At 34.8% G+C, this 26,599-nt stretch overlaps 1 protein-coding gene and 1 long non-coding RNA gene across 2 annotated transcripts; one reads left to right on the forward strand and one right to left on the reverse strand.

Annotated features, from left to right (window-relative positions):
• Positions 1 to 276: 276 nt before the first annotated feature.
• EMB1467 (NADH-ubiquinone dehydrogenase) lies at positions 277 to 25,235 on the reverse strand. The gene is made up of 5 exons (XM_086432250.1): positions 24,706 to 25,235; positions 24,259 to 24,505; positions 20,861 to 21,155; positions 11,504 to 11,878; positions 277 to 1,452 (listed from the first exon to the last, which is right to left on the reverse strand). The coding sequence occupies exons 1-5, from the start codon at positions 25,178 to 25,180 to the stop codon at positions 547 to 549; spliced, it is 2,298 nt and encodes a 765-aa protein (XP_086288376.1). The 5' UTR covers positions 25,181 to 25,235; the 3' UTR covers positions 277 to 546.
• LOC147410064 (uncharacterized) lies at positions 12,272 to 13,593 on the forward strand. The gene is made up of 2 exons (XR_015175591.1): positions 12,272 to 12,949; positions 13,405 to 13,593. It is a non-coding gene; the product is annotated as an uncharacterized LOC147410064 (long non-coding RNA).
• Positions 25,236 to 26,599: the final 1,364 nt, after the last annotated feature.

Raw genomic sequence — 26,599 nt, forward strand, 5'->3', positions numbered from 1 at the left:
CATTAACGATAATTTTAAATATATCAACAATTATTTAAGAAGTTTTTAAATTACTCATTTTTTTTAAACAGAATTTCCTAGAACTTTTTCTTAATACAATTTTTTTTCAGAACATAAAGACATTTTTAAAGTAACAAATGATTAAGCTTTGGTTTGGGAAAGAAAAAATACTTCTTACTAAATTACTTATTTATATTTATAATTTTTTACATTCAAATCTAGAGGTACACATGTAGTGTTTGATTCCTAATATGAGCAAAATGACCACCCTGATAGTTATATGAACATTCAACTTATTAAAAAGAGTATTGACTGTAGAAACTCTTCAAGTTAACAGTCAAATTTGAAGTCACAACAGAAACTACATAAAAGCAACAAAGCAAATACAGCTCAAAACAGGTTCAGCCACTCATAAATTTACATGGTAACAACCAAGAATGATAAGATTAAAATTGCCATTTATGAGCACAACTACCACCTTATGGCATTGCAAAATGTAATTTTTTTGTTCTCCAAAAAGAACCTTACAACTTGATTTCTTGGAACTCACTTCTTCGAATGTAAAGATGCACTACACTGCGCCATTATTTTTGATGCTCGAGTAATCGAATCAGTCATGTAGAAATTCTCGACTGCAGTCCCAAACGCTTCCATACTCATCTTCTGGCGGAATCCCGGCTTTAGTGCAGCAGAACCCGGAGTTGCTGACTCCCTCTCATCAATGTGCAACAAATTCGGTGCCACAGCCCTAATACGAGACCGAACAGCCTCAAGAGTGTCATAAGGAAGTCGGTTTCCATAAACTTCCGACAAAGCCCGGATTATCTTCCAATCATCTCTGGCATCACCAACTGTTGGGACCGCTGGTAATGTTTGCTGCGCACACCCTTCGGTGTTCTCGAAAGTCCCTTCCTTCTCACTGAATGTCGAAGATGGGAAGATGACATTTGCACGATAGACGCTTCGGTCACCATGGTGACCCTGATAAACCACAAATGCATCGCTTGGGAGTTTCTCTAAGTTCACGTCATCCGCACCCATTAAATACAATAACTTTGCCGACTTGATACTGTTTTCAGATTCCGGAACAAGGCCAAGGTCGAGGGAAGCGGCTTGGGATGCATTCATAAGTAGAACATTGAGGCCATTCCAATCAGGTCTTACGACCTTTGCAAATTTTGCTATGGCTTCTACAGCAGAGAGAATTGAGTCCTTGTCTTCGCGTTCGAAGAGCCCCGCACCAACAATGATGGATGGGTTTTTTGCAGTCAAAAGAGCTGAGCAAAATGGATGGCGACCCTCTGCAATTTCTATAAGTGTTTGAGGACCATGGCCAAGATGCTGGTGATTGTAGTTGAGATCGGTTGGAGGGCCAATGTAGCCCACCTTTGCTTGGGTTGCTCGGACTGTCTTACGGATTCTAGCATTCACCATAGGAGCTTCTACTCTTGGCTGGCATTTTGACAAAGATATAACGTTAGATAACATAAAATCCAATTTTCCATGATGAAAAGAACAAACGTAAGACAAATATGACGCCCGCACACAAATTCAATTTACAAATCACATGGCATTTACAAGAATGTATTCTATATATGCACCGTAACAGATATCACTATGAACTTACAGAGCATGTATTCCACAATCATTTGATTCTCCATTTTAACATTATTTACTTGATCAACCAAAGTTAAAGTATTAAGATTATGGAAATTATCAGAACATTGATTTTAGAAAGTTATAAACCCTAACACTCGATCGATGTTTATAACTTCATTTAAGGAGTTAATTACCAGAATATTTAATTTAGAAAGTTATAAACCCATTTAAGAAAAGGTAATGGCATTTAATTTAATCTTTTTTAAATTTGGTGATTGAACAAGTTTCCAGCACTTAAAACAGGTAGAATGTGGATAAGGCCCATATGGATAGCATGTTGGATAATCGCAACCATATAATGAGCTGCTTATAATCATATGCTGACGTTACTAACTTCATGAGAAGTTAGCTTGAAATTGGAAAATCTGGAATTTTCAACTAAACCATTACTACTTCAGGGCAATTTTCACAATGTTAGCATTATCTGCAAGGAAGGGTTTTTGGTGATCATCATGGTAAGGACAACTCATTGTATGGTTGGATTATCCAACAAGATATCCATGTGGATGTTAAACAACCAACTACTCCAAAAGACCAATCTGTTGGAGAGGAGGAGAACTATGAATATAAGAGGGTCACAGGGCTTAACTGGGGTACGGCACACCAGAGAGTGGATGAAAATATACACCCAACAATGGACCCACCGGCAGGAGTGAAAAAGGACAGTAAGAACATGGAGTACTACCCTCAAGAAATTAAGCCTCTTACATGGATCAATAGACCATTCGCTAACGAAAATTTGGAGTAGCAGTCCTTGGGATACAACATCTACTTGGTCAACAACTATGGATAGGGATTCTAGTAAGAGAAGCTTATGAAGCAAAACTCAATTGTAACTGTTGGGTGTCCTCTCTTTAATGGAAAAGCTCTTCTAGTTTGTTGATTAGTTCCATTAATATCTAGGACCTATCTCAAACATTACTAAGTTTCAGGAGCTATACTCTAGAACCTTAGCTACGAGTGGGTCCTCCTATCTTTTTTAGTCAAAATTTGTTTTATATTTTAATTCCAATTTTAACCTTGATTTAATCCCTTGGATCCTCTTAACCGTATCCTCAACACATCTCTCAAAGAGATAACGTTAAGAGTATCTTTAAAAGTGTTGCACGTTGAAAAACGTTATGTACATTGAGGGATCTACATGTTAAGAGACGTTTTGAACAGAGTTTTCTCTCTACACATTCGACATCTCTTTGGGTTTAAAAAACAAAAAATAGATCAAATCAGAACAATTGTTACTTCTATCTCTTGTTATTTTCTCTTAAGTCCTATTCTTTTTTTTCAAAGTTTGGAATACATGTGAGAGTTATACCTGATGTTTTTTTACTTTGTTGGTGAAAGGGATCATTCCCATTGAATCTTGGTAAGGAAACGCATACACCCAACAACATCTAGACGAGCAAAGTGATATTTCCTTTAGGACTGCGTGTACATTACCTCAGGTAATTTAATTCAACTATATGATTGTTCTCTTCGCATTACAGTTACCATCACTGCTCGATTTGAACCAACAATAAGAAATTGGACCATGATTGAGAACATAACTCAAAATTGGATCTGTACAATAATTTTTCAATCCGGATCAGTAAGTTTCATTATTTTTCTTTAGTTAATTTTTCTAGCCCGGTATTGCTTAATTTGAATAAAACATTAACTGCTCTAAATACAAATTTATACTAAAATCTAAAGGAAATACTATTTTTGTCTTCTAATAATTGTTAATTTGACTTAATAAAAAATGGTTGTAGTTAACCAATTGAGATTATTCAATGGCTTGAACTTCAAGAGACGGCAATCAAAAATATTATTTTATTTGACCACTTTGCAACTTGCTAATATGTTATTCAGTGTTTTAAAGTACCTAAGGCGTACTTGAGGCGAGGCGTAAGCCTCAATTATTATTAAAAAAAAAATCCCAAAAAATATATAAAAATTATAATAAATTCAGAAAAAATATAAAAACAAGTAAACTACCTTTAAGCGTCAAATAAAAATTAAACATTAAAAATATAAGGAAGTAACAATGTAATATAGTAGCAAAATAGCAATGTACCATCACTCAGAGAGTATCTCAAACATCAAATAAACAACTATAACCCTAAGAATGGAGTTTTAGACCCTATTATAAATTAGAGAAGAATTAAAACAACTAAAAATAGGTAGGATAGAACAAAAAAACAAAAGAATCAAAGACAAAAACAAGAGAGAAATATGAGTTTTTGGAAAAAAAAAAAAAAAAGGGGCAAAAAGTTCAAGAATGTACATATAAAACTCGCATACCTCAAAACCTTAGAAAATCCTTGATTTCTTAGTTCTATTTTATCACAATCTTCGTAAGAAAGTTGTAGGAACTGACGGATTCGAATTCGGATGAGTATTGGAGCCTTTAGGAAGAAATCTTGGTGTAGAGAGATTTTAGGATTTCAAAGAGAGATTTTGAGAGATCTCCTGATAATCTAAGTTTAGAAGACAAAAAACTTTTCTATTTAGTAGGGTCATGTAAAAACTCTTCTATTTAATAGGGTTATGAATTTTCTGTGAACCTATTGAGGCATAAGCCTCAAGACATGAAGGCTACACTTCGCCTTGAGGCGTACATCTCATGCCTCGAGGCGTAGGTTTTTTAAAATACTGAAGTTATTCGAACCTAGACCTGCCAACGATTTTGAACATGAACCTGCTAGATCTGAAATAAGTAGTATGTGGAATCACAATAACTATCTGTGTAAAAATTACATTTTAAATGTCTAGATTCTAGCCCTTTATGATGTTTATGATGATTACAACACTATTAAGGAACTATGAAAATTGCTTGAGAAAAAATATATTACCGAAGACGTTGGGTCTAAAAAATTGTAATTAGAAGGTTCCTAAAATTCAATATGGAGGACGAAAAATTGATTATGGCCTAAATCAAGGAGTTGCAACTGATAATCCATGAAATCCTAATAGAAGGGTATAAAATTTGTGAAGCATTTCAAGCTGCCTCAATCATTGAAAAACTACCTCTTGCTACTTCAAGTCTAGTTAGAAACACTAGAAAAATGAAATGTCACCAGAAGATATCATTACTAGACTTCGTATAGAAGAAGACCATAGATTAAATGAGATGAAAGAGTTTTAATTTAGATCTAAAGTAAATCTTATTGAAGGAAAATCTGAAAAACCCGAGAAATTAAGTCTGATTTCAAGAAAAAATCATTTGAAAACAATAAAAAAAATCCAAGGCAACATTTAAAAAACCCCAACGAAAATTGCTTTGTTTGTGAGAAGCTTGGGCATCTGGCCTGGTTCTGTCATGATAGGAAAGGACATGACAAGTTAAAGGGCAAGCAATCCCAAGCTCAGGCTCATGTGGCTAAGGATGGTATTTTTTCTATCGTAGTGTATGAAATTAACTTTGTTATTGACATGAGAGATGACACCAGAGCTACCAAGCATATTTGCAAGGGCGGAGCTAGGATTTTATGGCAAGGGGGTAAACTATAGTTGATGGTAAAATTGAAAAGCTTGAAGATGATTGGTTTTGGGGAAAACAAGGGGTTTTTTTGTTAGCGGTTGAAGAAAAGGGCATTTAGGTCATTTCTCATTAATTTATGAAAGCAAACCCAAGTCAAAGGTAACGTCACCAGCTTAAAAATATAAGATATCTCAAATATTCACCAAAATTCCTACATGCCACCTTGGCTTTGGTTTTCTCCGATTGACTAATGCAAAATGGCCCCATTACCCTCGTCTTCAATTTGAAACAAGAAAAACTTTGATTTCTCTTTCCAAAATAAGTCATTTTCAACCTTTTGGATAAAAAAAATTCCTAGTTTTCAACCTTCAAGTTAATTTACTTTAAGTTCCAAATCTAAAGAAATAAGATTTTTGAATTAGAATATTATGATATTTTTTTAATAGAAAATTCTATGATTTCTGCAAGGGGTAAAAAGGTGATGTTCAAAACGATGGATTGAAAATGAAATTAAAATTAAAATTAATTTACAATAGGGGTTAAGAACTTGGAGATGAATGATTTTAAGGGGAAAAAATTAATAAAAATTAAAGACTTTTCTATGACAGGTCAAAAATGAGGGTATTTAGGTCATTTATGTTACCTTAGTAAAGAAAGAACAAGGTCATAGGGGTATGTCATAAATTTGAAAAAATAGGGGTAGCTTAAATATTTACCAATTAAACAAAGGGAATCTATCACTCAAATAATTGGGGTTGGGGGAAGGGCAATAAGGTCAATGGGGTATGCTGAGTGAAGCATCTCACTCCTGTTCTCCATTTGTGACTAATGAACCTCCATCTAACCCACCAGAAGAAGCGATTAAGCAGCATAGGCCCCCATTAGTAGCTCTATCTGATCTCACAATTCCTTCCATCTGATCCAAGCAACTAATCTCCACAATTTATAAACATAAGTAGGGTATCTCAAATATTCATCAAAAGGTGGAGGAGTTTCCAAATCACCCAAAACTTGTGTTTGTGGGTGGGGTTGGGGGGGAGGGGGCAATACAACCAAAAGGGTTTGTGAGGAGCTTGAAAACACATGGATATCTTTATGGATATTTATAAATTACAACAAATTGAGAGTGGTCCCTTCTTGGCTCCGCCCCTTCATATTTGTGTAAACAAAAATACTTTTACCTCCTCTGAGTCTGTGGGGGAAGGTGAACAGTGTACATGGGCAACTCATTAGCTTCTAACGTGGTGGGAAAAGGGACCGTGGCACTAAAGTTCACATCTGGGAATCACCTCATGCGCAAGGATTTTCTACATGTTCTAGACACAAGAAAGAACCTGGTTTTAGGATCTCTACTTAACAAAAAAGCTTTTAAGCTAGTATTTGAGGCAGATAATTTTGTACTATCCAAGGGAAGGTCTTTTGTAGGAAAATGGATTTTCTTCTTTATTAAGTCTTTTAATCTTTGGCATGATAGATGATGTAGGACATCTAGTTGATGTAAAACAGATCACTCTTGAGGAAATTTTTAAGGCCGAATCAAACCACTCAAATCTAACTGAGTTGACTCAGTTTGACCAAGTCAACTCGTTTTTTACCTGCCTAGTTCAAGTTGACCAGGTTGGGTCAATACTCAATCAAATTTTGATTTTAGTCATATTTCTTTAGTTTATTTCAGTTTTAAGCAATTTAGAAGTTGTTTAGTTAGTTTTATTTCAACTTTAGGAAATTTTGATTTTGTCTACTTTCTAATTTGTTTAGTCTCTAATTTGTTTTCAGGTTTCTTTTCTTTTCCAAATTCGTTTTATTCTTTAGGCTATAATTAGAAGTACTTTTAGGTGTCTAAATTGAGTTCTAATAGGATTAGAAAGTTGGTATTATATTATAAATAATTAGAAAGTTACTTTTTAGTATTTTAAAAGATTTCTAAGTTGTAATGATAAAATTATCTATATAAGGAGCCTCAAAAATGAAATTCAATCAATTCCAAAACATATCAATTCAATTATCTTTTCTTTCTTAATTACTTTTTAGCTTTATATGCCTTATTTTCTTAGTTATTGCTTGTTACCTATAGAATCTATTGATTCACACTCTTCCACTACGTCAGTAGATAAGAGGATAAGGTAATGTTTGCAAATCTTCAATGAATAAATTAGTCAACTTAGGATTGATTTCTAAGTCAACTAATCTAACAGACTAAAAGTGTGAAATTTGTGTGGAATCCAAATTCGCTAGGAAATCTTTTAAGGTAGAATCCAAATTCTAAAAATTTTAGGATCAATTCACAACAATTTAGGTGATCTAAAAAGGTAGGAGGCCAGAGGTGGAAATAAATATTTTATAACTTCTATTGATAATTTTTCTAGGTTTTGCATAGTTTATTTATTAAAAAGCAAAGATGAGGCCTTAGAAAGATTTAAACAAGAATTAATTAGAGAAGAAAATCAAGGTTTTGAGGTCAGATTAAGCAACCCATCCTTCTCTTTTTTATTTTGTTTGGTAACTCAAGGTGTCCCCACTCCTTACCAAGCGGGACTCTTCATTAAGGATGTGCATTGACCACCCACAGACCCCCCCCCCCATCTAGAACATGCGGAACATCCTTATTCCTTAAACATAAGGTGATTATCAGATGTTAACTTTATTTTCAAGATCCATTTTTCAGCCATTTTAGAGATTGAGAAGTTGCCCATGTACAGTTATTCACCTTCCCCCAATGACTCATAAGAGGTAAAAGAATTTGTTTGCCAAATATGCTTAGTAGCTCCGGTGTCAACCCACCAATCCCTCATGTCAATAACAAAGTTAACTTATACACCACGACAAAAAAATTACCATCATCAGCCATATGACCCTGAACTTCGAGTTGCTTGCCCTTTAACTAGACCTGTCATTTCCTATAACGACATAACCGAACCAGATGACCAAGTTTCCTACAAACAAAGCAATTTCCTTTGGGCTTTTAAAAATCCCCTAAGATTTCTTTTTTTTGTCAAATGATTTTTTGTTGAAATCAGACTTGGGTTTATGGGATCTATCGAATTTCCCTTCAATAAGAATGGCTTTAGATCTAAATTGAGAACTCTTCTCTTTCATCTTATATTAAACCTATTATCTTTCTGTATATGAAGTCTAACACAGATCTTCTAGGGGGCTTTTTTTTGTTCTATTTCAAACTAGTCTTGGAAGTCCTTCTAGAAAGGAAATGGCTTCTTAGTGATTGAGAAAACCTGAAATCCTTCACAAATTTTGTACCATTCTACTAGGATTTCATGGATTAGCAATTGCAACTCAACTTGGGCCATAACCAATTTTCCATCCTCCATTTTGAATTCTACGAGCCTTCCAACTATAAATTTTTTAGACCAAAAACCTATGGTAATATACTTTTTCACTAGCATGTCTCACAGTTCCTTAGCAATGTTATAATGAACATAAACATCATAAAGGGATAAAATCAAGTCATTTAAAATGTAATTCATATACAGATAATTATTATGATTCCACATACTAATTATTTCAGATCTAGCACGTTCATGTTCAGAATCATTGGCAAGTCCAAATTCAAGTAACATATCAACAAATTGCAAGTGGTCAAATAAAATAATATTTTTTACCGCCATCAAATGGTTTGGATTTTTCAAGATGGTTAACCACAACCATTTATGATTAAGTTGAATTAACAACTACTAAAGATAATATTTCCTTTAGATTTTTGTGGAAATTTGTAATTAAAGCAAGTAATGTTTAATTCGAATTAAGCAATACTTAGGTAGAAAAATTAACCAAAGCAATATGATGAAATGAATTGACCCGGATTAAGGAATTATTATGCAAATCAAATTTTGAGTTATGTTCTCAATCGTGATCCAATTTTTGAATGATGGTTTCAATTGAGCAGTGATGGTAACTGTAACACAGAGAGAGCAACCAAATAATTGAATTAAATTGCCCGAGATATGTGTTGTACACGCAGTTTTAAAGGAAATATCACCCTGCTCCTCTATGTGTTGTTAAGTGTATGTGATTTCCCTCCAAGGATTCAATGGGAATGATGTCCTTCAACACAGTAAAAGAGATTGGGTAAAACTCTCCGATGTACTCCAGACTTTGACAAAAACGAATAAAAGAAAAGAAAAATTAACAAGAAAAAAACAGGATTTAGAAGGAACAATGGTTCTGATCTTTTTTTCTTTTTTCTTTTTTTTTAAAGCTCAAAAAAGAAGTCAAGTATATATAGAGGAAACCCAGTGCAAAACATCCCTCAACGTGTAGATCTCTCACTGCGCACGTCGTCTTTCAACATGCAAAACTTTTTAGAGACTCTCAATTTGATCTCTTTGAAAGACACGCTAAGGATATCATTAACATGAACCAACAGTTTAAATCAAGGTCAAACTTGGAATTAAAAGATGCAACAAATTTTGACTACAAAGATAAGAGGACCCACTCATAGCTAAAGGGATGGTAGGATTTTCTTTACATGTGGCAGCTAGGTGGTAGGCCCAAATGTGCCTATTCACGTGGCATGTTGCCCATTAACACTCCACTAATATCTACGGGAGGCAAGCTTATCTTGGCTTTTGCTTATAAAACTTGATGACTGCAATTCGTAAGGGTTAAATAAAACAGCTGGTTGAGTATAGGGCTTTTGCGGACAATCGGCTCTATCCACACATGGCCAATTTAGATGACTTTCTAATGGATGGACACTGGACTTCAGATGTAAAGAAATCCCCTCAATACAGTAAAAAGCTCTAGACTGTACACCTAGAAAACGTTTAGCATACATATTTAGTATAGAAGTAGTCATCTGTCCAAACCTGATACGCCAAATTTTCTATACTAGGTAAAAGATGAGAGTACTAACAATGGGCCAGTCCCTTTGAATAAGATCCATCTGTATTTGATATTATAAAATATAAAAAAGTAGACTCCATTGTGGTCAAAGCAACCTACCAAAGATTACTATGCAAAACAAAAATTCTTCTTCCTTCGTATACATTTCTTTTTTCACTTATCGTGGGTATCCCCACCCTTCGGGTGAGACTAATCCCATGGTCACATGCACCGCCCCCTTGGAAAGTCCTACGTGCAACTGGTTGAGTCGAGGACCCTAGAGGGTGGCCCCAAGGAATTCATTGCTTCGTGGGGTTTCAAACACTTGACCTACCCTTCCTGAGGAGCTTATCAAGGATCCACTTGCCACTAGGCCAATCCAATATACAATTTATATGCATTAAAAGAAACAAAGTTAACAAAGAAAAACAGCTTAATGCTCATGAAAACTGAGGACCATTTGCATAAAAGAACTTTAATTCTTAAAATTATAGTCAGAACACCTCTTCTTTCACATTAAAAGACCCCTATGTTTTCCTCTTTCCATAATTCCTAACAAACCACAAAGAGGAGAAACCGTCAAACAAATTGGTATTGCAAGAAATCAAGTGATTTGTCGTCCTTGTCCTGTTTGTTCTTCTTTAGTTTTCTGCTTTCCCAAGTTATTAATGTTTTCAGCTTACATCTTGTACAAATGAGAAAACAGGATCATTTAGACATAACAAGGTATTCAATTTGTGACAATGGGTGGGCCAGACACTTTGTTTCTGTATCTGAGTCTGCCGCTTGTCCCATGTAGCAGAAAAGATGCATTTCTCTGCTTTTCAACATGTACATATTTTAAAAGGAAAGATTAAAGAATTAAACTACTTTTAGCTAACACCATATACAAATGAAAAACTAAAATATGTTGGTATCACTAATTTTACTAATAAAAAATGAGTACTCATCTCTGAGAAAGATAACTTGCATTCATTGACTTAACAGTATAGAACACTGGAACATTAAATTTGCAAATAATGATGGAGGCAAGGGGGGAAAAACTTATGAACTAATTAATATATATATATATATATATATATATATATATATATATATATAACAGAATGAGAACTACTATTGGCACCACAAATTTTACTTATTACACTCCAACTAAAAATAAAGAAAATAAATGAATGGTTGAAAATAAGTAAAAGCTGGGATGCTAATATAAGCTCTCTCATTTGTTTTTGCTAGATTTCTATTTTTTGGGTTTAGGGTTTTATATGAGCCTAATCATAATTGTAAACAATTACTGAAATCGTTTGAACGGGTGTCATAGTGTTTTGTAATGTTGAGATTATAATTTGAGCTAAACCTTTGTAATGTTTGAACAGTGTGTTTTAATCTTCAATTGGGGTGTGATAAATAATTCAAGAAACTGGGGGTGTAATAAGTAAAAGTTGGGGTGCCAATAGCAGCTCTCTTCTTTAAGAAGTCTTAGGTCAACCAAGCCTAGATAAATGCAACTAAAAGAGCAAATTAAAGATGTCCGACGTACAATACCTGGGTACCAACAAAAAGGAAAACATCTGCCTTCTCAAGACCACTAATGTTACTGTTCAAAAGGAACCCTGAACGCAGATCAGCCTGAGGTTGTACACCGTTTCCTTCGCACCACACATTATTCGACCCCAATTTGTTCAAGAAATCTTTTAGAGCCATCATGGACTCGGCATCAGAGAGCTTACCAGCAACTCCAACGACTTCCTCTGGTTTAACTTGATGGGCAACCTCAGCAACAACAGCAAGGGCATCACGCCAGCTCACAGATTTGAAGCGTCCATCAGGGCCACGAATCATAGGGTCATTTAATCTCTGCCTTTTCAGACCATCGTAACAAAAACGTGTTTTGTCTGATATCCATTCCTCATTAATGTCCTGCAATAAAACAGCACAGCATGCTAGAAAGTTCATTCAAGGGAAAAAAATATCTGGATAGAACAAATCCATCTCCTTCTCACAAATTGCATGATATATATATATATATATATATATAGACAGATATACCTATGTAGTGTACTGATTTATTTTAATTAGATAACAATCAGTGGAGTCAACAATTAAATCTAAATAGCAAGTGAAAATTCAATCAGTGAAGTCACCAAACACTAAGGGGGCGATTGATTGCGCTTCAAAACGCAATTTTACCGGCGTTTGCGTCAAAACGCGGCGTTTTATTTTTTTTTTCGTGTTTGATACAGCGTCAAAATGCGGCGTTTTAAAATTTTTAACGCAAATTTCCGATATGTACCGCTGTTTTGAAAAGCGGATGGGAGGAGCTTCGCACAACAGCGTTTAAACGCAGTTATATGAAATGACGTTTATGCCCTTCAACATTTTAAAAAATTCCAACAACAGTCCGCGATTAAAACGAGCTTACCTTCTTCTCTTCTCTGTTCGGTCTCTCTCTCTCTCTCTCTCTCTCACAGATCTCTCTCGGACATCTCTCTCTATCTCGCACATCTCTCAACCTTGTTTTCTCTTCTCTGTCCTTTTCTCTCTTTCAAGTTTCAACTTCTCTTCTTTGCAATATTGTCCTACACTACTCATCCTTCTCCATCAATGGAGGTGAGTGTAATAAGGAAAAAAATAAAATAAGTCTTCTGCAGAGTGAATACTGAAATCTATTGAATCGATAGAAGCTTGCCGACACCCACATCGATCATGGGTTCTTCTTCTCTTTCGTATTGGGATCATCTGAATCTGCTTTTTCTTCGTCCAATCCTCACAGTCGCGTTTGTTTTTTCTTTGATCATGGGTTCTTCTTCTCTTTAGTGAATTAATTGATTTAGGTTGGGTTCTGGCATGGAAGTTGTTGTTGGTTCACGTCCCTTTGGTGTAAGATATTTGCAAAAGTTTGCAGAGGAAGAAACTAAAGCCGAAGCCACCAACTCGTCGGGTTTCCCAATTTTACAGAAGTGTCGATGCTCATCATTTGACTTCTGCCTTGTAATTCCATCCCTTTGATTTTTAATTTTTTTTTTTTAATTCATTCTTTCACTCTGTTATTCTATTTAAAATGATTGAAGGAAAGTTGTGATATTTCCATGGTTCGTTTATACTTTTATCTTATTTTTGTTTCAACAATTATTTGGAATTCCTCTACTTATTAGTTGTTTGATAAAATGTCACAATGAGTTTGTTTAGTTTGAATACTTCTGAACTTTTTACACCAATGGATTCAACAAGTGTTTGGAATTCTTCCACTTATTAGTTTGTTTGATAAAATGTTAAAATGGGTTTGTTTAGTTTGAGCACTTCTGAAATTTTGACATTAAACCAGAATCTTATCTTATAATAACGTTGTTTTGGGTTGAAAGAAGAATTCTCTATTATTTGGTGATTTTACACCCTCTCCTCATTATTAACTGTTTGGGTTTATCTGCTCTTGATTATATATCTAGGTGTCCTGTGGAGGCACTCACTCAGTAGCATTAACACGTGATGGGCGAATGTTTTCTGTAAGTACCTTAATGCTTGTGTTTAAAAGATCATTCTGTGCTTGTTGAATATAAGATCAACCTGGAAGTAAGAATTTAGCTATAAAGAAGAAAACAAAATATAAGTGTAAACAAAGAAAAAAAAAACAAAAAGACAAATAAAGTAGAATACCGACTTGTATCTCCCTCAATGTATTAAATTTTGGTTTTAGTGTCTATTTTGGTCAGGCTGAAAATGGAAACATTTAATTAACATTTTGATTGATGAGATATAGCAATCAATGGGAGTTGCAAGTTTGAAAACACGGGTACCATTAATATTCACCAAAACTTGAAGGGTATGTCAAATTAAATTTCCCTAATTCCGGTCATCATATGTTTTATTCTTGATCGTTGTCTTCATGCATGGTAGTTGTTATTAGTGAAACCGGTAAACCATTCTTCTTAAGTCTTGCAAGCACTCAAGAGCTATGAAATGTGCGTACGTGCGTGTCCATGCACATGGGTGTATTTTGTTTGGTAGGCAACGGAAGTACTATGGTTAATGCACCGTCTTGGAATGTTTCGGCCAGGACTTGAAAAATTCGATTTTTCTCTTGACCAAAACATTGCCTCAAATGGAAGCTGAGGCCGGGGTCGAAACTTCCCATTAAAAGCTGCCTATCCTGAAATATCAACTCATTTTTTCAAATCTACAAGACCCAATTCTCGTTTCTCCATCCAAACCAATCAAAATCCCAGGTTTAGATCAGCCCAATCAGCTTCACCCAAGAAAAGCTTGCAAACCATCGATGCTTCTACTAACTATCATGCTCGGTATGAAAGAAAAAATGTCATTTTTTCTTATTAAATATGCCCTATTGATTTTATTTTATTTTTTATTTTTCGTTTATGATTAGAACTATTAATGGCTATTTGGGATTTTGACCATTTTACTCCCAAAGTAGTGAAAGAATTCTATTTGATTTTGTTTCTAGTTCTTTTGGACATTTTGAATGAATGGGTATGCTTGTACTGTTGTTTTTTCTTTGATTGATACTTGAAATTTTGATTCTCTAATGTGTCTGGGACTCATAATTTATTGAAATTCCCATATTTATTCTTATCAATGGTGAAAAAAAAATTCTTCTTTGTGATGGTTCTGTATATTGTGAAAATTTCTTGAAATTGGAGTTTTTTTAATTATTAGAATGGAAGGATCAAAGGAAAAAATGTGGGTTTGTTTTTTGTATGGGAGATTATAATATCAACATATGTTACCGATCAAAACAAAATAATATCAACAAATGTTTCTTGGATTTTTCTAATCGGGTGAATTATGCTTGTTGATCAAATGTTAGATTCTAACACTCCATTGAACTAGCGTGCCATTTCGGGACGTATTTTTATTTTATTTTCCTCAATTGCAACATATTAATTTAAATGTACCATAGATTATGAGTTCGACCTTTTCAAGATGAAGTTGCCATTGTGGATGATGTATCATTACATATAATTGTTATGTTGTCTATGGGTATATGACATGAATCATATCACATTACATTACCCATTATTATTCTTATTATCATATAAAAAGTTTATCCGTAAAAGATTATGGAGAAAGGACTACTTAGGGGTTTTTACTCTTGTACCCTTCTATATTAGTCCCCCCAAGTAACCCTTCCCCTATATGGTGGCATTCACTTTAGTACCTTTTTTTTTTCTTTTGGAGCCCCTAGGTAGTCCTTTCTCCATGTCTTTCATTTTGGGATTCAAGCCCAAGATGTGGCGTTGGCTCTAATGCCAATTGAGACAAACCTAACCGATACACAAAAAGCACTGAGGTGGTAATGGTGTAGATATAACTCTTGTTTCTTGGAGTTATAACAAAGTAGCACTAAGGTGATACTCGGGTTCCCCATTTTGTTTGAATTTGACCTCGTCGATATTATGCAGGTATTTTGTTTATCAGGAAAATTTCATATGTCTATTTTTAAGAGGAGATGCTACCGAAATTTCTATAGAATTATAAATTTTTCTATAATTTTTTATAGAATTATAAACATTTTAAAATTAAAATAATTATTTTTTTAATTTTTTATATAATTTTATTATATTTATATATATTTAGTGTAATTATATATGTATAGGGTATTCTGGTAATTTTTATGCATTCTGGTTGCATTATCAACCTTAAGGGCATTCTGGTCATTTTACCCTACTACAGCAGATTTTAGAAGCTGTATCAAACAGTCCACAGTCAGATTCTAGTCAACAGCACAGCAGTTTTAAAAAGCTCTATCAAACAAGTTTTTCAGCTTTTCAGATTCTGACAGCAAATTCAGACAGCAGATTCTGACAGCAGAAGCTGACAGCAGTTTTAAGAAGCTGAATCAATCGCCCCCTAACTCTTCAGCAATATCTCTGTGGAGACCATTTTAGTCACACTATAAGATAGGGACATGTGCCATACAGAAATAAAACAAAGAGTCCACTTAGAAAGATTTTTTTTTTTTTTTTTCAAACCCATAAGCCAAACAGTAAGTTACAGGAACACTAAATCCTGAGCTACGAGTATCATAAGCAAAAAAGAGTAGGTGTTCCCCCATGCCATGAAAATTGCAGAACACGGTACCAACCAAGATCACCCAAAAGAGCAGAGCAAGAAAGAATTTTGAGTAGGTGAGAATAGAACAACAAAATACAGTCAGACTGAAAGGAACCAACTAAGTCGGTTCAAAACTCAGAACGGACCTAGGGTCCGGTGAATATCTAAGACAGACCTAAGAGAAAAAAGTTCTTAAAAGCAAACCATTTTATTCGTAGACACACCGAGATTAAATCACAATCCCCAACTCACACTCAACTAGATTCACAGTACGTGAAACAATCCCAAGTTAACACATAAAACCGAGTACGTCCAAGATAAGTACGAGAAAAATCTGAATCAGACTGATGGGACACTATGTGTCAGAGATATTTTCACATTTAAGTTACCTGCAACACTTACAGATCAGGCAAAAAATCTCTGACAAGTGATGGGTTCGTCTCCCAAAACACTCAAGTGTGCCCCTAACAAAGCAAATCATTTGAATCAGCCATGTGGTGACACCTGTCCCTAAGTATTCATCTATAGAAACAAAAACATCAGACTAAGAATGGGGGATGGAGAAGTAAAAAAGAAAAAGGGAGACAAAAATCATATAAGAGAGGCCATCCTGCAAGTCCACTGGTTACTTTCTTCTCCATTTATCCCTATATTATCTGTATACTAACAAAATCGTTGGACGAACGTTAGCAAATATAACACTGGGACCCCCATCCTTCTACCTTCTCGCCATCCACCATGCTAGAAGTCACAAAGGACTAGGAGGCTCCAGACCGTCGTCTGAAGGAGGAGAAAACCGAAAACAAAAAGTGAAGCCTGGTTTTAAGCAAGTTCAACAAAGTCTGTAACAACAATGAAGGAAGATCGAACCGACCAGGAAAAGGGGACAGTCACGTCAACAAGGAACGGAAGGGGATCCACGAGCCGAAGAAGGAGGCAGAAGCCCATAGTTCAAAACCAAGTCTTCCAATCAAAGGAGATGACCGAGCCAACGCCAACAAAGAAGGGAAATCAAGCCTACATGCCAGGGAAAGATATAAGATAACATCGCCTACAAGCTGGAAGAGAATCAAGACATCTCCTAAGAGAAAGACCAACAACCAAAACGAAAGTCGAGGCCATCAACCATGGAGGTCGGTCATAGAGCCAAACATAGGAGAAAAGATACATCCTAAGGAGTAGAAGGCCAAAAAGTCTTCAAGTAGACTTGGTGACACAGACGAAAAGTCACAGATCGAAGAAGTCAGAAGGCCTCCACTAAAACGAAATGAACAAAGGACTGAGGTGATCAAGAAGCCATTAGAGGAGCAAAAGAATATCAAAGTCCATTCACGTGAAGAGACTAACAGAGCAAGACAGAGCTCAACATCTAGGATCGACACACATCTCAAGGAGTGAAAAGCCTAAAAACCCCTCCATAGTCTCCATTTTTTCAAATAATTAAACCTAGCAAATGGAATTGGTCTCTTTGGTGTAAGTTGAAGCCTCAATATGGAACATTTCGTGATCCAAACGTCCAAGCATGAGCGACGAAGTCAGAATCATCCGAGGAGACCCATTCTGGAATGAAAATGTTGAAATTATCAAGATCCATTACTTCGCAATGGAGTTTTCATTTTTAGGCTTGATTCCTTCATTTACCCTATTTTTTAGACGATTTTGCTATTTTAAGAATAGTTTGTTAATAACTTAATTGTAAAAATCAAAATCACGCACCATCGATTCTGCCTTACTTCTAGGGTTAAATAGTTTTTATTTCTATGCTTAGTCGTTCTTACTATTTTTGGTAATTTTGAATATTTTCGTGTTTTTCTATAAATAGTATTGTAACTCCAATATGGGGACATCTTTTGATTAATAAAATTTTTGTTTCTAGAGAATTTTCTTTATTTGTAGATTGCTTGGTATTCTTTGTGAATCAATAGTTCAATAATCTTTTAAGAATCAACGAACGAACAGGAAGATTGTTCGCCCCCCTACATCAATTAGTAAGAAGTTGAGAAGACACGTCTTAAGAGAAAGATATGGTCGGCTATCTAGACCTATATAGAATTAAATGAAAGAACAATGCTCTCGTTGGTGACCCTAAAGAATTGGATGGTCAATGCATTGTCAATGATGATGATGGCTATGAAGATAACTCATAACTGTTGAAGAGCATTGATGTTATGACCTTTTTTATGGTTTTTGAAATTTAAAGGCCGCGCCACCGTTTCGAGCCCATTAACCCCATGAATGTTTAGGCTACCCTTGGTTGATCTAAACACCAAAACCTAGCCTGATTGGGACCACTAGATATTGGATTTGAGTATCTTTTTTTATCAAGGCCTTGAATACCACAACTTGATTGCTTCACACTTGAACCTTAATGAAAAAGAAATTAGAAGGATGGAGAAGGCCAATGAGATCTACTTAACAGAATAGAAGGTAAGTATCAAAGGAAGAAAAAAAAAAAAGAAATGAGCATAACATTAAAATTTAGTTCTACTAAATATACCAAAATATTAACAGACAATTTCCTTTTGTATATATTTCAAAGGAAATAATTATTCATTTCATGAAATATTTGTTGAAGAGTGAATTTTAACAAAAAGATAATTATTTGTACAAATAATAGTGACTAATACAAAAAGATACATAATATTCAAGTATTAGTATAAATGAATTGTATAGTTAGATATCTGTATCAACTTATTTTAATGTATTCTAAGCACATTAATACGTTCATATAAGCATGCACACACAATCATCCATGTTCTAATTAATTGAACATCTTAATAACTTATTCATAAATCTTTTTTAAAATAAATGCAAATTATATATAATAATGCGTGAATATGGTACTTAATGAGTTGTTCATTAAGCAAATGTCTTGTATTAAGGTGTATGTAGTTAATTTGACATTATTAGTCTCATTTCCATTTAGATTATTGTTGGTTTTTATTGCACTCTCAAATAATAGTGCCTATGTGTGGTGGAAGTTAGTTAATCTTCACTTGCACATTTTTATATGGTTGTTTATTATATTTTTATGAATTGAATTATGACCATCTTAATGTCTTTTGTATCGTATCCTACAGTTTTAAAAATTCTCCACAAATATTTTTACGATGTATGTTTTATTGTCTATCACGTCCAAAAGTTCAAAAAAAAAAAAACCCATAACATCCCCACAACGATACCATAAAAACAGTATTAATTTCCATGAAATTTTCCATTTCCAGGTTGACGAAAATAAACACATTAATTAAAATTTAATACTAGCCAAAAATCTAGGATCATCAAACGAATCATGTTTCCCCATTCCATTTTGTCCAGAGCCAACTCTTTTGTTATTGAAAGTAAGTTCACATTTGCTTTCACTATCTCCATCCGTGATCTTTTGGGTCTTCCTCACGCTCTTTTAGGACCCTCAACAAGAATAGTTCTTCTAATTTCAGCTTAATCGGCTTTTGTTGAACATGCCTAAAGCATCTCAGTCGATTCTCTCTCTTAGTATATCACTTATTGTAGCTGCTACTACATTTTCCTGAATGCATTCATCTATAATTTATCTTTCCTAGTTTTACATTCATGAGGAATAGGTTTCTATTTTTGTTGTTTGTTCAATGGATTTATTGAACTTATTAAAGTTTCTAATCTACAGAGAATTTGATTGGTTAATAAATTCCTAGAAAATCTAATAGTTTCAGATTTTTATTTTTATTTTGATACATGGGAATAGTTTTAGATTATTAGAAGTTTCAGCTAACAAAAAAATTAGAGATGTCGATGTGATTTTTGTTTTGCTAAAATAGCAAAGAAAATGGAGACTCAAATCAGAGCCCTACTAAATTTTGCATTTCTGTCAAATGTCTATGTTATTAGAAAGCTGAGTTGTTCAAAGAGAAACATAGGGAACATCCCATGACCGTTGCAATGTAACTTCTTTAATTATGGAATGGACTAGAAAGACTGGGCTTGGGACGCTACTCCTCCTACTTGGAAAACCAGTATTTTAGTGGTGTAACTAACGGAATGAAACTGCCCATCTCCCAAAGGAGAGAACCTTATTTGATATGAAAGAATGCGAGTTGAAGGCAAGTTGATTTTGGCTGCCGTTCACCAAAGTTGAAACTTCCTTGATTGATTGGTGTGATCCAATCAACTAGAAGTCCAGATTAAGGTGAGACTTCATTCCTCTGACTACTGAGGACAGCATGACTCAGTCCAATTATCATTTTGCTCTAATACCATCTATTAAGTTTCATGTAATATGCCCCAACATTTCAAAACTTTATAATTTGCTCCAGTGCAGATGATAAACACTTGTTTTGTTCCCTAATTTCAGATCTCCTAACCCACCTTAATCCCTAGTTCAATTCACAATTTCCAAGCACTTAAACTCAAAAATCCAGCACCTTCAACCTTGATCCACATGACCTGTCTTTGCACACACAAGCGCACACACAAGCGCGCACACACAAGAAAAACATAAATAGATGTGTTTATTGAGAATGAAATAGCAATCCATTTCCATGGCATTATGCTGTAACTACTGAACTCCATTGAAATTTGATCATAACAATGAGGTTTTCTCCAAGTACTTATCCAATAGTTGCTAGATAAATGAGAACATAGTAGATTTCAATATCATGACACAAAGTTTTATTACCAATAAAGTTCCAAGCAGCCTTCCTAGGGTAAAAGGTGAGAAGCAATTCAAATAAATTCTATGTTAGGATGTTATCAAGATTTCAAGAATAAGCCTCTTACAATCAGAATTAATACCACAAAGGATTTTTTTTATACATAAAAAAAAAAGGCAACATCAGATTGTTGGTAAAAGAATACCTCGTTTAACCGTGGGAGGATGCGCATGACCTCCGGACCTCTACTATCAATTCTAATGTTGGAACCAACTGCATCAGTAACATCAATACTCTCTGTTCCCTTCAACTCCCAGTTCCGAGCTTTAAAAGCAAAAGGTTTTGAGGTGAGAGCTCCAACAGGACAGATATCTATCACATTTCCAGAAAGTTCGCTAGTCATAAGTTTCTCAACATAAGTCCCAATTTCCTCTCCACTCCCGCGACCTAGCATGCCAAGATCCTGAACCCCAGCAACTTCAGTAGCAAATCTGACACACCTGGCAGACCAAATAACTAGTTCCCATTAACACCTGTTTAATAACTCTTATCAAAAAACTAAATAGAAAATACGTAGGTGTAAACTATACATGCCCAGATTGTCGTCAGCATATATTAGACAAACTACTTCCCACAAATAAATGAAACTCATAGAAGGGGACATTTTAAAATTGAATAATTTTTAATGGTATCTCTCAACTCAAAAAAGGTAAATTTATGGGAACAATTTCCTTCCTCTATAGTCTTCACAGCACTTTCTCTAAAGTTTACTAGTTCAGTATATATAATAACAATTAAAATGAGCTCAGAGGAAGGGAAACAAGGCACAAATGAACTTTTGCTGATAACCCAAACAGCTTCGCATTCAACCATTTTTAAAAAGTGATTGTGGCTTGTGCAAAGGGAAAAGCCTTGAGGCGATTTGTGATCGTGATGCAAACTTAGTACGTAATTTGATAATCAAACTTCAAAATAACGAATTGTTGGATATATCGGTATTTTATATATGTGTAGGGCATATGTGTAATTTCATTTATTTTCTGGTTTTATATATATATATATACTACGGTTCATAGTGAGAGTCAAGTTCCACTCCTCATACTTTCTCCATTCTTTTCTTCCCTAAACCCTAATCTGATCTTCTACATGGTATTAGAACTTCTTTAGTGATCAGATTTTGGTTCTCTCCCCTCTTCTTCCCCTTTTTTCATCTTCTTCTTTTCTCTCTTGGTATAAAGCAGATTTTTCTGATCTGATTTGTATCTATTATCTTCGTGGTAGTTAAAATCCTTTGTTTGGAGGATTTTGTCTTTGTGATTGAAAAATATCCCCAATGTGATAATAGATGAAGGGATTTTCATCAGTTATTAGTGGTTGGTTGTGGTGCGGTATGGTGGTTAGGTTTCAGATTGTATTTCTGGCCTTCAAGGTACCCTGCGACTTCATCTTGAGAGGTATTGAAAATCTGCGATTTTATCTGTAAAAGTCTTTAGATCCCTGTGATTTTATCTGGAGGAGTTTAGAACCCTGCAACTTCACTATAATAGATTTCTCTCTGTTTTTTGGAGGTATTTCGCAAATCATAGCTATAAGGAATTCGTGTCGAGGAGATTTTCCAACAGTAGAAAATCGTTCACAAAAATATCTGAAAACCTCTGAATCACGTTCACATTGCTCAAAGAAAATTAATTTTGTGGGCGATTTTATTGATTCTTAGGCAATCAATAGTTTCGTCATGAAGCAGAAGACTATCTTGGGTATATCTATTGATTTAGTTGGAACTCAAATGACTTATGTTCGCTTAAATGGAAGTAATTACATACAGTAGTCAAAGGCCGTGGAGATATTTTTGAAAGCCGTAAGAAATCTCATCTAACCAAAGTGAAGTCGGATTCTCTTGATGAAAAAGACATTGAAGTATGGGAACAGGAAGATGCTCAGATTGTTACTTGATTATGGAACAGTATGAAGCCGCAGATTAGTGCTAACTTTATGTTTTTGAATACTGCAAGGGAGATTTTGGAGCGAGTGAGGCACATGTATTTCGGATCCAACAGTATAACCTAAATTTATGAGATCACTCAACAATATTTCTCTTTAGAGCAAAATGATAAAACTCTGGATCAGACCTTCATTGATGCGTATGAGTGAAGAACTAAATCAATATCAACCTATTTCCAGTGATATCCTTTAATTGCATAAATAAAGAGAGGATATGGATGTTATTCGTCTTCTTTCATCCCACCGTATTTTTTAACTAAGACCATGCCCTTCACCACCGAGTAATTAAAAAAAAAAAAAAAAAACCTCCATGTTTTGATATATATTTGAAGAATACTTGAGTTTTCAAACTATAATATTCCCCTTGGCCTAGGTCTCCTCAAAAAGATTTAATTTTTAATGTGTCACAATGTATCGATAATGTATTGGTATCGAAATCGAATTTTGAGTTAACCGATACATTGAAACGAGACGAGATTTTAAACCATGGATGGCAATGGCTTTGTAGATTGAAGTGAGTGTAGCCAGGTGTAATTGTAAGGGTGTTTTTGTATTGCTTTTATTGGTTACCTCGACCACATTTAACATAGTCTACATTTATCTATAATCTATAAAAAAATAAAAATAAAACTACACATCTCTACCCATGAAAAAAAGTAATAATAAAAGCATCCTTTTATAATCTATCTCCATCCTTATCACCTTCACTCCTCCAAACTTGCCTATAATATAGAAATGATCGATAAAAAATAATTAGAGAAAAAAGAAAATAAATGGAGACATAAACGGGTGGATGTCCCTAACCTAGACATGAGTCATTTAATAAATGGGCTAGACTTGTTGACACAATTATGATCCAAACATAATTAGGTTTAACCCAAACCCACTACCTATGTGTTTTTTTCGAGTTGTATTCACAGGTTGCGTTAGGATTGCCAACCCTAAACCAAGCACCTTGACAAAAAAAAAAAAAAAAAAAAAACGAAATTCATGTAGGTGTGATAAACACATAGCACCCACTAACTTTTGTTTTACACCACTTTACAGTGATTTGTGGTCCTACCAAGTAACAACTAAGTTTAGGTTAAGTTTGAGCATTCAAGATAACAAAGAAATATCGAGAAACTGAGAGAAAATATATAGGTGATGCAGCCCTTGTGCCATTAATTTGTCAAAGCCTGACAAAAGGACACGAAGCACCAAACTAAAAATCATGGTGATTCATGGAGGTTCGACACCCGCAAATTTATTTATTTTTTATAGGTAAAGGTTTTATGGTTAGCAAGGTGAAGGTGGGTTCAAGGACCACAATTTTTTGTTTTACACCAATTTACAAGGATTTGTAGTTGTACCAAGCAAAACCTAAGAGCTTAGGCCTAGATTCAAGCATTCCAAATTAGCACCTACCATAAAAAAATTGTGGCAATTCACGGAAGTGTAATCAAATATTCGGCACCCAAAATTTTGTCTTTTAAACATCAATTTATGGTGACTTGATATCATACCAAAACAAGACCTAATAAACTTATAGATCAATTCAAGCATTCCAAGTTAGCAAAGCAACATGAACAAAATGAAAGAAAATATAGGCTCGATGCAGACCTAGTGCATTGGATACACCGAGTCATCACCGTTTTCACGAGTGGACCCAGATTCTTATCAACAACAGATCTTTTCATTTCAGTGAACCGACCACGATCAGATCCAAAAGCCATAGACTGGTCCTGCAAATCACACTCTCCACCTTGATCACAAATCGGACAATCCAGAGGATGATTCATTAGCAAAAACTCCATAACTCCTTCACGAGCCTTCTTCGCAATAGGAGTATCCGTCTTTATTTTCATCCCTATAACACCAAAATTTCCCAATAAATCAAATCAACCAAAACACAGAGAGATCCAAAATTCACAAATTGTATTTGATTATAACCTTGATTTTCATCCCGAAAACACCAAAAATTCCCATTAAACCAAACCAACAAAAACACATAGAGATAGAAAAGCATCAAAATTTACAAAAGTTACAAAATTTATTTCTGAATCTAACCTGGAAGCGCGGGCATTGCGCAAGAAGCGACGGGTTTGGGCGATTTCTCTACTTCGACCAAACACATACGACAATTACCGGCGATTGAAAGTCGACTGTGGTAACAAAAACGGGGAATGTCGACTCCTGCAACCTCGCAAGCCTGTAAAACGGTCATCCCTTTAGGGATTTTTACGGGGAATCCATCTACGAAAACCTCGATTGCGTCATCAGGGTTTGAGAAGTGAACCCTAGCTCCACCAATTGGGTGTCGAGGAGGATGGATTTCAGGTTCAGGTTGATTTGCTGATGCTGATGATGCTTCGGGATTTTGAAGATCTGGTGTGGAAACAATTCCTCTGAAGAATTGGTTGTTAGGGTTTTGAGATGAGAAAACCCTAGAAATCGATAATGGAGATGACGATGAAGAAGAAGATAAGCGGCTGAGTGCAGTAGATGTTCTTGATGCTCGGAAAGCAAATGAACCGAATCCCATCTCTCACTCTCTCTCTCTTCTCCGAATGAAATTTTTGTGTTTTTTCTTCTACTCTTCAGGCTTCTTGGTGATTTAGTGACCTTCCAACACGTGACACTCCTTCGGGCCCATTGACATAAAAATGGAGTCTTGATTGCTAGTTTCTGACCGTTCGATTAAGGCCCTGCTTTGTATGCCATAAAAATCCGTAAAATATAAAGGGTCTGTTTGCTTCAGCATTTTTCGACAACTTTTTGGTCATTGAGCTGAAATGAAGCACATTTATGGGCAACAACTCCTGCTTCAAGCCTTCAACAGATTTTGCAAGAAATCCAAAAGTACATTTTGGAGAAGCCTTGCCGAGGCTGTTTTCACACAAGAGTCACTAATAGAAGTCCACATCAAAAAACTTATGAGGGTGAAATCAAAGTCCACATTGAAAAACTTATGAGGGTGAAATCGTCATTTCACCCCCTCATTCTTCTTAACTCATCGATTAAGTAACATAATCACTTCGATCTCTTTCTACTATTATTTTGTTAGTTTCTGTAACAAACAAGATCCTCCTGGAAGTAGCTTCCCAAACTCTGAGATTATGTTCATCCTAAACACAAAATCTTGAAGTAGAAACTAGAATTCATAACAAACAAATCAAAACTTTGCATTAATGACTTTTTGCATTTATTGAGTTTTACTACCTTTTACAGCTTTTGTGATTGGTATCACTGGCAAAATATCAACATAAAATTATAAGATTGTTTGGTCAATATTTGCTAAGGAAAATGAAAAATTGTATTAACTTTTTTTTAATTATTTAAAAAATTCAATTTGCAATCTAAGCACCTCCTTAAATAACAATTTTTTGCCAAATTAACTATTTTTTTTATTAAATTTGCAATTTCATGAAATTAACTTTGTAATAAATAAAAAAAGAGTTTTTATTGCCATGTCACCCCAAGATATGTGCCAATTTTTTAGTGAATGCATATGAATTGGGGTGGTGTCGCAATAGAATTTCTCTAAAAAATGGCAAAAAAGTTATGAGAAATCAATAAATTGCAATGATAAGAGATCTAGTGTTTAAATGAATACTAAAAACTACCTACATGCGGATAATAATAAAAAATGTGAGGAGTTGTTAATATGATTGGATTTTGTAGAAATTTTTTAAATGTTTACTCGATGATGGGTTGTAGGCTCCAACCTTCAATTCTTGAAAAGGAGAGGAAAGCTTTGAAGGAGGTTAAATAAGATTAGATTTTGGGGGTTAAAATATGGGTTCGTAATAAACGATGGGTTGTAAAGAAACCCCAACCTTCAATTCTTGACGAGGAGAGAGAGAGAGAGAGAGAGAGAGAGAGAGATCTAAGACAATGAAGGGGAGTCATATACATGGTTTTTAAACTCGGTATTTGGTCTCGTCTCGTTTAGTTCTGATAC

Source organism: Akebia trifoliata, chromosome 2, assembly GCF_017979445.1.
Source record: "Akebia trifoliata isolate Shusen 1 chromosome 2, ASM1797944v1, whole genome shotgun sequence".
Lineage (NCBI taxonomy): Eukaryota > Viridiplantae > Streptophyta > Magnoliopsida > Ranunculales > Lardizabalaceae > Akebia > Akebia trifoliata.